Source organism: Ovis aries, chromosome 23 (genome assembly GCF_016772045.2).
Source record: "Ovis aries strain OAR_USU_Benz2616 breed Rambouillet chromosome 23, ARS-UI_Ramb_v3.0, whole genome shotgun sequence".
In the NCBI taxonomy this organism is placed as follows: domain Eukaryota; kingdom Metazoa; phylum Chordata; class Mammalia; order Artiodactyla; family Bovidae; genus Ovis; species Ovis aries.
The window spans coordinates 32803016-32817188 of NC_056076.1; the positions used below are offsets into that span (position 1 = coordinate 32803016).

General features: G+C 41.4%; 1 protein-coding gene across 5 annotated transcripts in view; it reads left to right on the forward strand.

Annotated features, from left to right (window-relative positions):
- Positions 1 to 14173, forward strand: part of OSBPL1A (oxysterol binding protein like 1A) — a 221838-nt gene that overhangs the window by 123405 nt on the left and 84260 nt on the right. For 4 of the 5 annotated variants that reach the window (XM_004020467.5, XM_012103464.4, XM_027960780.2 and 1 more), the window contains one exon: positions 10362 to 10524. The exons of the other annotated variant lie outside the window; for it this stretch is intronic. In XM_004020467.5, coding sequence (XP_004020516.1) covers positions 10362 to 10524 — 163 coding nt within the window. The remainder of the gene's footprint in view (positions 1 to 10361; positions 10525 to 14173) is intronic. 5 annotated transcript variants of the gene reach the window in all.

A 14173-nucleotide genomic window follows, 5' to 3' on the forward strand; every position in this document is an offset into this window, starting at 1 on the left:
TTAAACATGATGATCTTCAGTTTAAACATATATGCATTCCTCATAGTGTTGTTAGGAAGATTTAATGAACTCTAACAGTGTGTAAAAGTGCCTTTTGAAAACTAAAATGCTATGCATGTACTTTATCAGTTGTAGACACAGTAACAGCCCTGTGTAAGCAGAACCATTGTTTACACAAATGCTTATGAAGTCCTTTTTTTTTTTTCTTTTTTTGGCTAGGTGAACTCTTATACTGAAGTTAAGAATACACAGATTTTAAGAGACATTTTTGCTCACTTAAATGATTGGTTCTGGAATAAACTGTGAAAAATAATACTTGTTAATACTGGTTAAAGAGATTTTATGATAAAAGTCGTTTTGCCTTGCGTCAGTCCCCGTCTATTTCTCCTGTTACTGCACTCCTGAATTTTCTTCATTTTAAAATGCTATTTCAGCAGTTAACTGTTGAGCATGTCATAGGCAACCCATTCTGGGCACTTAGGGAATACACTCATGAACAGCTATTTAATGGAGAATTTAAGAGACATGGTTAAAAGAATAGGCCTTTTAAAATTCCTGAACTTTTATTGAGTAGGTTGATTTGGAATTTTACCATTTTCATAGAGCCAGCAATGATTTTTGACATTACACTGAATTTGTTTGCAGTGTGTTTAATACATGCCATTACATGGCAGTTTAACATCCTGTTCTGTAATTTACATGATACGTAAAAACCTTTTGAAATTTTTAATGCACTATAACTAGAATAATTTGGAGATTATACATTGATGTGGTGCTTTTAGGAATGTAATTCTGTAAGTGCTAACTTCTAGAATGTAAAATGTTAGTTATGGAAAGTACTGGTTATTGTAGTTCCTTATGTGACTGTTACAGTATCAACTGACTCAGCTTTGCAATTGAAAGAGAAAATTACTATGAGATCTTACTTGTACCGAGTTATTTTAAATGCCAGAACTGTTGAGCAAGGGAGTGAAGTTCATGTGTATTGAATCTGCTGTTGGTGGCATACCATGGAAGTGAATGGTACTTTTCTTTCAGAAGACATTTTTCTTTTTTACTTCTTCTTTTAAAAAAAAAAAAACATGTAAAACGTCAACTTAGACGTATGGTCATTTGTCTGTAGCATTATTCTCCCATTGGTTTTATTTTTATGAGAGGTTATTTTTAAATCAATCTGACAAAAATAACTATCAAATATTCTGGGTTTATATTAATTCGAGTATCTTAAGCCTTTGCTTTTAAAACTCATCTATTTACTACATTGCTTGAGTGACTAGTTACTGGGCTCTGTCCTACATGTAGGACTACACAGTTATTGCACAATTCCTCCTTGATTTGAAATGTCTGAAGATACATTTGAGAGTAATGGATTTAACAGATGATTAGCAATTACCAAGCTCCACTGCAGTCATTTTACTTAGAGCTTTATCAGTAAGTCAACAAGAAGATAACACCCTCTCCTTCATTCCCAAGACAGGGCTGAAGGGCAAAGAAGTATAGAGGCAATTCCCAGCAGAGTTTCCTTTCCTGTTGGCTGGAGCCAGATTGAGGAACACGGTAGTGCCAGTAAGAACGGAGCATGTAACAGTGCCAGGAGCAAGCCATGGTCTCCTGTAAGCAAAGGGAAAATGCTGGAACAGCTGCTTTGTGTTGGGTTGACCAGATGAGTGTGAATGAGGCTTTGGAGGGCCTTGGATCTGATCTCCTTTGAAATCTCAGGGTGCACTTTTCAATGCTGTGTGTAAGGCATATACTGGGACCTACTGGTTGAAGACCTCTTTGTTTCCTGTTCTCTTCAGTTCTTACGTGCACCAAGACAAAAGGAACCTCTAAAAGAACACTCGGTTACACATACCTACCTGTCTGCATCTGGACGCATGCTGTGTTGTCTCTTAGTCGTGCCCAACTCTTTTACGACCTCATGGGCCATACCCCACCAGGCTCCTCTGTCTGTGGGATTTCCCAGGCCAGAATACTGGAGTGGGTTGCCATTTCCTCCTTCAGGGGATCTTCCCGACCCAGGGGTCAAACCTGCATCTCCTGCATTGCAGGTGGATTCTTTGCTGCTGAACCACTGAGGAAACCTGCATCTGGACACATACATGCTGCTTTTTTCTCCTCCAGCTAAGGATGAGCTGTCCTGCCTTAGCGAAGGCCAGTTGTACTCGTATGGATTAGATCCCATCCTTTTTTTGCAAACTCAGAAGCCTTATTCCAGCAGTTCTCTCCTTTGACTCCTATATCATTAATTTCCCCTTTGTTGAATCTTTCCCATAGATGTAGAAACACGCTGGCATATATTTCATAATAAAGCCTTATTGACCCTCACCCCCTTTCAGCAATTGCCCCAATTCTCTCCTTTCCTTTCTAGCAGAAAGAATGGGCCGTACTTGCCCTTTCCAAGTCCCCTCTCATTTCTTCTGACCCAGTCCTGTGAAGCCTTTGTCTTCAGTGTTCTCTCACTGTTGTGCTAAACCTGTCCTTGTCAAGGTCACCATTGACTTCCTCATCATCAAATCTAGAGGGCTTTTCTTAGACCTCATGTTATTTGATCTGTCATCAGTGTTCAACATAATCACTTGTTCCCCCTTCTAGTACTTTGTTTAGGCTTCTAGAATTAGCACACACTCCTGAGTTTTCTTCACTCAACCCCCCACCTTCCACCTGTTTTTGTCTGTTTCCTTTGCCGGTTCTTTCTTGTGTCTCCCACCAGAGGGAAAGCTCAGTCCTTAGATTTCTTCCTGTGCCTGTCTCACTTTCTCCCTTAGTGATTCTATCTAGTTTTACAGCTTAAAACATAATCTATTTGCGAAGGACTCTCAGATTGTATCTCCAGCCTGGAATTTGACCCTGAAGATCTGCTTCCCTGGTGGCTCAGCCAGTAAAGCATCTGCGTGCAATGCAGGAGACCTAGGTTCGATCCCTGGGTCAGGAAGAACCCCTGGAGAAGGAAATGGCAATCCACTCCAGTACTCTTGCCTGGAAAATTCCATGGATGAGGAGCCTGGTGGGTTACAGTCCATGGGGCTGCAAAGAGTCGGACACAACTGATCGATTTCACTTTCTTTCACTTATCTACATGACATCTGCCCTTGAACGCCTGATGATACCACCCACTTACCATGTATGAGTTCCTGCTTGTTCCAGGTCCTTCCTGTAGTCTTCCTGCATTGGGTCAAGATGACTCTCTCTTTAACTATGGAGTCATCCTTGACCCTGTCTCACATCCCATAGACCTGCCTTCAGAATACATGCAGAATCTGACTACTTCTCATCACCTCCATTGCTGTTATCCATCTCTTACTGGGATTGTCCCAGTAGCCTTTTAAAGATCTTTTTCATTCTAAGCTTGCCCTCCCCTCCAGGTCTCTTATTCAGCTTTTATCAAAGAGATTGTGTTAAGATGTAAATCAAGTAACATTACTTCTCTGCTCAAAGCTGTCCAATGGCTCCTCATGTCAGTCAGAGTCAAAGCCGGGGTTCTCACATTGATCTGTAAGATCTATTGTCTTCCTGGGTAGCTCAGCTGGTAAAGAATCCTCCTGCAATGCAGGAGACCCCGGTTCGATTCCTGGGTCCGGAAGATCCACTGGAGAAGGAATAGGCTACCCACTCCAGTGTTTTGGGGCTTCCCTGGTGGCTCAGATGGCAAAGAATCCACCTGCAATGCAAGAGACCTGGGTTCGATCCCTGGGTTGGGAAGTTCTCCTGGAGATGGGATAGGCTACCCACTCCAGTATTGATGCCTGGAGAATCCCCATGGACAGAGGAGCCTGGTGGGCTATAGTCCATGGGGTTGCAGAGTCAGACACGACTGAGCAACTAAGCACAGCACAGCAAGGTCTGTGCAGTCCCCCTCCCCTCCCCACACCTTCCTTCCATATACTCCCTCATCTGAATTTCTTCCCATCAGACAAATCTGCTTGGCCGCTGATACTTCTTTATTTTTAAATGTCTTTCTTAGTAAGAGGAGAACTGGGGCAGGGGGAGAGGGGGAAAGGGCTTGAGAAACATAAAAAAATTTGTGCAGTTGGAGAGGCATTGGTGAGATAGCGTAGAAGCAGGGCATGAAAGTCAATGAAAATGCTAAAATCTAATGTGTGTGAGGGCACTTTGTAAATCTGTAAAACAAAGTGCGTGTCTACCATCCAGTCTTGAAGATGTATTTCCATACTTGATGGTGCCTGGGACATGAGATCAAATCTTACTTTTCCTGGGCTGAGAGCATGATTCAGCCTAGCTATGAACCTAGATAACCTCTGCTTGAGGTCACATGAGAGCGCTATGCCTCCCACCTCCAGCAACGCTGTCATCTTCTACAAGCAGAAGAGCCTTTGTGGTTGTTGTTCAGTTAAGTCATGTCCGACTTGTGACCTCATGGACTATAGCCCACCAGGCTCCTCTGTCCATGGGATTTCCCAGGCAAGAATGTTGGAGTGAGTTGCCATTTCCTACTCGAGGGGATCTTCCCGACCCAGAGATCGAACCTGTGTCTTCTGCATTGGCAGGTGGGGTTTTTTTTTTGTTTGTTTGTTTGTTTTTTACCACTGAACCTCTAAGGAAACCTGGCAGAACCCTTACCCAGCTGTAAAGGACCAGACTCACTTTTCAACAGCAATGTGGCAACAGCAGAGAAAAGTCAGCATATCATTGGTCCTCTAACCACAGAAATAAGTCTTAATGTAATTCCTTATCTAAGAGGTAAAATTAGATGTTTTTGTATTTAAGATGTATTTCAGTCTGAAGCCAGTATGTTCTGTTATAGCTGTACATCCAGTGATAAGAAATGAGAAAGGCTGATGCTGAAAAAAGAAGAGCTCAATAAAGGACAGAAATGGTATAGACCTAACAGAAGCAGAAGATATTAAGAGGAGGAGGCAGGAATGGACAGAAGAACTGTACAAAAAAGATCTTCACGACCCAGATAATCACGATGGTGTGATCACTCATCTAGAGCCAGACATCTTGGAATGTGAAGTCAAGTGGGCCTTAGAAAGCATCACTACGAACAAAGCTAGTGGAGGTGATGGAATTCCAATTGAGCTATTTCAAATCCTGAAAGATGATGCTGTGAAAGTGCTGCACTCAATATGCCAGCAAATGTGGAAAACTCAGCAGTAGCCACAGGACTGGAAAAGGTCAGTTTTCATTCCAATCCCAAAGAAACCAATGCCAAAGAATGCTCAAACTACTGCACAATTGCACTCATCTCACACGCTAGTAAAGTAATGCTCAAAATTCTCCAAGTCAGGCTTCAGCAATACATGAACCGTGAACTTCCAGATGTTCAAGCTGGTTTTAGATAAGGCAGAGGAACCAGAGATCAAATGCCAACATCCGCTGGATCATGGAAAAAGCAAGAGAGTTCCAGAAAAACATCTATTTCTGCTTTATTGCCTATGCCAAAGCCTTTGACTGTGTGGATCACAAGAAACTGTGGAAAATTCTGACAGAGATGGGAATATCAGACCACCTGACCTGCCTCTTGAGAAACCTGTGTGCAGGTCAGGAAGCAACAGTTAGAACTGGACATGGAAGACTGGTTCCAAATAGGAAAAGGAGTACGTCAGGGCTGTATATTGTCACCCTGCTTATTTAACTTATATGCAGAGTACATCATAGAAATGCTGGGCTGGAGGAAGCACAGGCTGGAATCAAGATTGCTGGGAGAAATATCAATAACCTCAGATATGCAGATGACACCACCCTTATGGCAGAAAGTGAAGAAGAACTAAAGAGCCTCTTGATGAAGGTGAAAGAGGAGAGTGAAAAAGTTGACTTAAAGCTCAACATTCAGAAAACGAAGATCATGGCATCTGGTCCCATCACTTCATGGCAAATAGATAGGGAACCAGTGGAAATAGTGGCTGACTATTTTTCTGGGCTCCAAAAACACTGCAGATGGTGATTGCAGCCATGAACTTCAAAGACGCTTACTCCTTGGAAGAAAAGTTATGACCAACCTAGATAGCATGTTCAAAAGCAGAGACATTACTTTTTCAACAAAGGTCTGTCTAGTCAAGGCTGTGGCTTTTCCAGTAGTCATGTATGGATGTGAGAGTTGGACTGTGAAGAAGGCTGAGCACTGAAGAATTGATGCTTTTGAACTGTGGTGTTGGAGAAGACTCTTGAGAGTTCCTTGGACTGCAAGGAGATCCAACCAGTCCATCCTAGAGGAAATCAGTCCTGAATATTCATTGGAAGGACTGATGCTGAAGCTGAAACTCCAATACTTTGGCCAGCTGATGAGAAGAGCTGACTCATTTGAAAAGACCCTGATGCTGGGAAAGATTGAGGGCAGGAGGAGAAGGGGACAACAGAGGATGAGATGCTTGGATGGCATCACCGGCTCGATGAACATGGGTTTGGGTGAACTCTGGGAGTTGGTGATGGACAGGGAGGCCTGGCATGCTAAAGTTCTTGAGGTTGCAAAGAGCTGGACACAACTGAGCGACTGAACTGACTGACTGATGCTGTTAACTGACTGGAATGTAGCCGGTTGAAAGAGCTTTACTAGATTGATCATCAGAGCCAGAATGTCACCTAACCTATAATTGGATAATTGGACATGGTGTTCTCTGAATACTAATAATTTACTCCCACTTAGTGGTGTGTCTTTGCCAGATTTAATCATTGCCTCTGCCTGGCTTAACCTCTTGGGAACATAGGTAAATAGCAGGGTGCTTTATAGGAGAAGTTGATAAAATGTATATTCACTGGCTAGCACCAAGGCTTTTTAAAACTCTGAATTCTTTTGTTGGCATCCATTCACTGATGGAGTGAAGAACACTTTGCAAGTATTCATTGTGAGTTTCTTCTGCCAGCATGAAATTGAGTAAGATGAAAGAGGGGTCGTGTTAAGGTGATTTTGGAGATTATTGGAAAGGCTTGAATGTGCATTAGTCTGAAGGAACTGAAGACACAGAGCAATGTGTCTACTAATAGTTGATAATAATGTGTAACTATTAAATGTGTGATGATTCAGTTCTTAAATGTTTCTAATAAAAAGTTTGACATTTATGTTTACTTGGTTTTATGTTGTGGCAGAGTGGCTGAGGGCGTGAATTTTATGTGAAATTTGAAAAAGAAAATGTCCATATGCTGGAAATGGTCTAATTAAATTATAAGCGCATGTTGGGTTTTACTAATTTTGTGAAGTTATCTGTTCTTTGAACAATAATAGGGTAGTTATCCTTTGAGTCATCCGTGTGCGTGAATTGATACACACGAAGGTGAAGAGCAGCACTTAGAACTGCAGAGAGGGACTGCATGCAGGTACTGTTTATCTCACACCACAGTTGCTCAACTAGCAAATGAGAGTTTGGAGACAGACTTGGAAAGTAAGACGAGGATTTTATGAAGTTACACTCTGCATGGCTTGATGAGTAGTTTACACTATTTCCAGTGCAGGTATCCTCCCAGTGTTTCTGAATTACTGAGATTATAGCGGGGTTAGATTTGGATTGTTCCAGCTGACTATTCCAGCTGATTGATCTGATTGACCAAAAAGCATCCATGCCAGTGAAGTATGTTTTTAGGTGCTTCTTTGCAGCTCTTCCCTAGTGCAGTTTCTGTGCTACGCACACCTGCTGTCTCAGCTGCATCCCTTTTTCGGATGGCGAGGTGTTGCCATTCAGCAGGAAGTTTGAGAGTAACATGACTTCAGTATCGCAGATCCTGTTAGACTTGAAACTAATACATGTGTCCTCAGATCAGCTGACAGATAATAGCGAGGTGAAATCCAGTCTGTGGTCAGAGCCTCTTCTCCACCTTTTGTTTTCACCCCTTTCCCTCCTTCTCTGAAGACCGTCTTCTCTGAGAACAGATGTTGAGGCAGCAGAATACAGGTGTGTTTGCTTTTCATGGATAAAAAGATCAGGATTTCGAGTATAATCTTGTTGGGAGAACTTGATATTTTGGAGCCTCAATCATTTATTTTGTCCCTTTTCTGAAATCTAGGGATTGAGTTCAGGTATTTAAATTTAACATAGACGTTTTAAAGCATTAAAACCAATTTTTTTTCAGTAACTATAGTAGTTTCCCCCTTTATCCTTGGGGAGGGTATGATCCAAGACCGCCAGTGGATGCCCGAAACTGGATTTACTGAATAATGTGTATATGTACTGTTTTTTCCTATACATATGATTACATACATAATCATATACCTGTGATTAAATTTAACTTATAAAGTAGGCATCATAAGAGATTAACAATAAAATCAATAAACTAGAACTTACATATTTTTTACCCAAAAGAGGTAACTTAGTTGATTCTTAGGTAGAACAGTTGGAGAAGGAAATGGCAACGCACTCCAGTATCCTTGCCTGGAAAATCTCATGGACAGAGGAGCCTGGTGGGCTGCAGTCCACGGGGTTGCAAACAGTCAGACACGACTGAGCGACTAACACTTTTTAAAACACTATGTAGAACAGTACATTGTCAGTAGCACATTTGCATTTTGATACTTGAGCAGCTAAAAAAAAACAAACCTAAGCTTAATGAAAGAGGAGTGGATAGGGGTGAAAGAGTTTGAATCTGCAATGGCATTTTTTGGAATCTGCAGCAGTGCTGATGTTTTTCCATCTAAAGAAGGGTTTGTTTTGGATATTATGATGAATTCTGTAGTCCTTATTTATAGATAAATGAATTGCCTGGTCAAGTGGAGGAAAAACAGCTTTTTTTAAGGTTGATTTCAGCTATACCAAGAGTATTTCCTCCTTGGATATAAAATTTTAGATTCTAGGAACATTTGCATGTATTTTTCAGTTTCTTAAAAATTATAATTATATACCTATTTAATTTTTTCCTGTTTTCTGGGTCTTCTCTGCACATTATTGCTTACCATTTATTGCTGTTTATATTTCATTATTGTAATTCTAATAATAAGTATGTTCCTATAATGATAATAAATACTAAGGTACCCAAGGACTAGAGCTGTTACCAAAATAATGAGGGTTTAATTCTGTTTTTATTACACACTTAGCATTTTCTGGTAAGGCTATATTTTAAGTCATATCCAGGATTCTTGGAGCGTTGTCCCTATACGTGTGACTGTGGAGTCAGAATGTGGAGGAAGATGCTGTGTCCTTGGGGACCACAGGAAGGAGACTGAGAGAGAGGCCAGGAAGTGGGAGCGGAGTTCAGCAGAGCGCAGCTGGGAGCTGTGGGGAGAAGTCACCAGGGTGAAGACCCAGGGGCAGGCGTTTTGACTGGAGGGGGTTTTGGAGGTCACCCTAATTTTGCCCCGAATTGTTGGAACAGCCCTTGGCTTTGGGCCTGGAGGGAGAAGTCCAAGAGGCTCCCGATCTGGACCCAGCATCCTCCTATGCACTGCTGCTTCCTGAAACATTGGATTTCATGCGTTGAGATTTGAGAAATAGGTTGTGCTGTTGAATTTTTTTCTTTTTGTTTTCTTGAAGACCACTAAGTTGAAGCCACCAATGAGACTCTTCCATGGCAGTAGAATCCTGATTTTATAGGTAAAGAAACAGGCACAAGAGAAATCTGAGATTAGGTGGATCCCAGCTCTTCCAACTCCTGTCTAAAGACCCACATGACCCCTAGAAATTGAGGGAGTTGATGGAGTAGCTGTGATTTTCAGAGTTCTAATACAAGAGTGGATGAAACTGTTCATACTGAATCTGGTACCTGCTATTTTATATGAGAATTAGACTACTTAAATTTTAGAAGGCTTTAATTAACTTCAAATTCAGAAGCTCTTGAATTAGATAGGAAGAACAGATTATATCATCAAAGGAGTATGACTTTGCCTTCTCTATAATCTTTTATTTATTTACTTTTGTTCACTAAACTCAAGGTAAAATATGCAACCAGAATCAAAATCTGGATTGGAAAATGGTAATTAAAATGTCATTACCTAGCCTCTTGTTTCTCTTTATTTGATATACCAACTCTTTTGAGAGTAAACCGGAGGATTATGTCTTAATCTTTGATGTGGTTCACATTTTAATATTTACAACAGTTTTAATTCTTTATTTTGTTCAAAAGCTGGTTTAATTTGATTAATGTTGAATGAAATACTATTTAAAATAAATTTTTATATGATTTTCAAATTGACTGATGTCCTTCTACTAAGGTCCTGATCACTTGGGCTGAATTTGTTTGCTTTTTCTTAATCTATTTGCATTGGCTGGAGCTGTTATGAAAAGAGTCCCCACGGGAAGAACAAAATTAGCTTAGTAATTTTGCTCTTTCAAGCGTGCGTATGTAGCACCACTGTTTTCATTCCTGATGTTGCAATTGAACTGGGTCTAACGTGAGTTATTTTCACATCCTTTTGAGTAAGTCTGTCTCTCCTGTCACTCTGAAGTCTTTTTTTTGTATTATCTGTTTTCTTCTAGGTGAGGAATTTTAAATTGGAACAGGAACAAGAAAAAAACAAAATTTTATCAGAAGCGCTGGCGACTCTAGCCACTGAACATCACGAATTAGAGCAGTCTCTGGTTAAAGGTTCCCCGCCTCTGAGCATCTTTAGTGAGGACGAGTTCTATGACGCACTGTCAGGTAATTCTAGAACCCCGCCATCTGGGTCTTTGGTAATTCACAGTTGACCACCTAAATGTTGTTTTAAGGTAGATGTCACCTTGAGTTCCCTGGAGTAAACAGATGGAAATGTATTGCTACAGCTCCCCAATGACCTACTTTTTGTGTGATTTTTTTTTAAGGCAGGAGCCCGAAAGTTTGAAACAGAAGTCGTCACTGAGTCTGCCTTTTTGACAGCCTGTGCTCCAGTAGGGCCAGAGGGCTGTGAATCTGCTTTATTATTTTATTCACTGACTGTTAAATACCTCCTGGTACAAGGTGCTATTACCTGTTAAAGGACAGAGAGGTGGATGGTTTATATCCTCAGAGAGGTCTAAGAGTAAAGGACACAGATAAGGAAGAATTGGTTATGGAATTGGTTAAGGAATATGGTATGCTGGGTGCCGAAGGGAGAGGTGAGGCCACAGTGTACCTGGAACAGAGAAAAGGAAGAACCTCCCTTGGCCTCAGAGCAGTGTAGCACCCTGGCAGCAGGCAGGGGCTTTAAAGCCAGATCCTCTGAATTGAAATCCTGCCTCTGACACTGGTGTGAGCTGTGTGACCTTGGGCAAATCCCATGACCTCTCTGGTTTTCAGCTTTTACATGTTTAAAATGGGGATAATTACAGTTTCCATTGCAGTGAGTCGAGTTGGAATTAAATGAGTTCGTATGTTCAGTAGAGCCTGACAGGTACCAGGTACTCAAAAAATGGGCGATGTATGTGAAGGGTTAAGAATGACTTTCAAGAGGAGGTACTGCTGAGTAGCTTTGACTTTTTATGAATTTCCTTTAGAATTTGAGGTGGATGTGGGTAGAGTCATGGAAGGAATCCTGGAGGGGATGGCTGGAGACGACTGAGACTGAGAACAGTTCTATGTGAGGAAATTAAGCGCTTATTTAGTAGATGAACGTGTGCAATTGCTGGGTCTCAGAGAACTTGATGGTGGCAGCTGATCTCAGTGGACATGGAGTTAAGGGGCACATTCCTAACAGGAAACCACAGGAAGCGCAGTGAGAGGTCACAGAAATGAGAGCTACAGAAAGTTTGGTTAAGGAAGTTAAAGTGCTGTGATGATACAGGACAAGGAAAGTGATGTTGGTGGACTTAACAGAGAAGAGGTTCATTGCAGAAGATCAGCAGAGCACACAGGAACATTAATTTTAGAAGTGTGACATGATCAAAAGATGGGGGAAAGCTAATTCTAACAACCTGATTGGGGAATAATTAGAGAACGGATTGTAACGACTACGATGATGGCTATTAGATGGGGTATTTGTGAAAATAGTGATTCAAATTGGGAAGAGAAAGTAGAAATCAGATTTGAAAGCAGTGGAATGAGTGGCGGGGTTAAAGGAGGCTTTTAGCCTGATTGGGGGAAGCGGGGAGAAGTCACTAAGGCTGCTGACATGTCTTCCCGTCTGTCCTCTGCCACATCCTGTACCGTTATCCCCTGTGTTCCTTCTGTTCGGATATCCAGAAAGAGATGTGAATGTAAAAGAACCTACATGCTTCAGCTGCTCATCATTGATAATCTTTTTTTTAATATATATATTTTATGAAATCTAGTTGACTTACAATGTTTCAGTTGCACAGTAAAGTGATTCAGTTATACATATATACATATATTAATTTTGAAATTATTTTCCTATGGGTTATTACAAGATATTGCCTGTAGTTCCCTGTGCTATACAGTAAAGCTTTGTTTGTTGCGTTCGTCATTTAAAAAGAAATTAATTTTTAAGAAAGATCGTGTTATAAACAGTTCAAGAGAGAAGTTCTTATAGTGGTGACCAGTGAAATTTTCCCTTCATCCCTCATCCTAATTGCACGCTTCCTCAGAGGTTCTTGTTAACAGCTTGATACACTCTCTTGCAGACCTTTTTAAAGCAATCCCATGTATATGTGCCTGTGTATCTATGCTGTTATTTTTTTTTTAATGGTGAGTGGAAGTAGCTATGTAATTGTCCTGGGTCTGCTTTTCATGTTACAATGTATTTTGGAAATAATACACCAGTATATTTCCCACCAGTACTACAACTCTAGCTCATTCTTGTTAAAGGTTCCGTGAAAGTCAGTGATACGGTTGAGCAGAATTTTCTGTCATTCTCTGCCTGATAGACATTCAGGGGATGCTCTCATCTTTCCGCTTCTCGGGTGTATTTTAACATTTGTTTCCATAGTCGTCTCCTCGGGGAGAAGGAGATAAAAAGAACTACAGTCTCTCGGTCAGGACTAGAAAATGAATTTCCTCTCAAGTGCCAGTTCAGGGCTGTTTGCAGTACCTGCCTCTTGCTGGGTTGCTGTGTTGAGAAGGATCCTGGCGTGGAGTCCGCGCCCCGCTGAGTCCGCGTGTTCCACGTGGCTGGAGGAGATGAGGGAGAGGGACTGTTGCCCTGAGTGACAGGCGAGCAGTGACAGGTCCCTGCCCTGTGTGACCCACCTGAGTTTTATTACACTTGCCTGAACGTAGTAGCCTTTCTTGGGCCACTCCTCCTCCTTCCTGCCGCAAATCTTGGGAATCCTTTGGTGCAATGTAGAACTCTATTAGAATTGCGAGTCGGCTACCCGGGTTGAAGTCTTCCCCTGCTGGTGACCCAGCCACGTAATTCACTGAGATCATAAAAGCCATCATTTGGGAATGACTTCATCTTCTCACTGTAATCTACACATTAGCCTTCGTTCCCACTTCCTCTTTCTCTTCTGTTACAAAAGAAGTGTTCCCTTTTAATTAAGGCCATTTCCTCCTGATTCGTTCTGGTACCCATCTCCAGAACTTTGGTTTAGATATTTTTTCACCTACAGTTTCTCCCCCCTCCCCTTTATTTTTTTCTTCAAGTTTTATTGAAATAATTGACTTACAACCCTGTCAGTTAAAGGTATACAGCTTAATGATGGGGCCTAAATCATGAAATGATTATCACAAGTTTAGGGAACATCCATCATCTCATAAGGTACAAAATTAAAGAGATAGAAAAAATTTTTTTTCCTTGTGATGGTACTTCTAAGTTAGGATTTACTCTCAACTTCATGTATAACATACAGCGGTGCTGATTATATTTATCCTGATCTATGTCACATCCTTAGTTATCTTGTAACCAGAAGTTTGTACCTCTGAAACCTCCTTTCATCTATTCTCCCTCCCCTTTCTCTGCACCTCCAGTAACCAAAAATCTGAGCTTTTCCTGTGGGTTTATTTGCTCTTGAAGCAATGTAATTGACCTATAACACTGTGTTAGTTCCTGTTGCCCGCCCAGGGATGCCCTTCCCTGGTGGCTCTGACAATAAAGAATGTGCCCACAATGTGGGAGACCCAGGTTCGATCTATGGGTCAGGAAGATCCCCTGGAGAAAGGAATGGCAACCCACTCCAGTGTTCTTGCCTGGGACATCCCATGGACAGAGGAGCCTGGCAGTCTACTGTCCTTGGAGTTGCAAAGAGTTGGACATGACTGAGCGACTAACACTTACTTACACAACATAGTGATTTGATATTTCTGCACATTTTTTAACGGTCAGCTTAAGTCTAGACACGTGAAAGTTTATACCTCTTCATCTCCTTCACCTGTTTCTTTCAATACCACGTTATCTTAAATACTAACTTAGAATTCCTATAATAGTTTCCCATTGTTG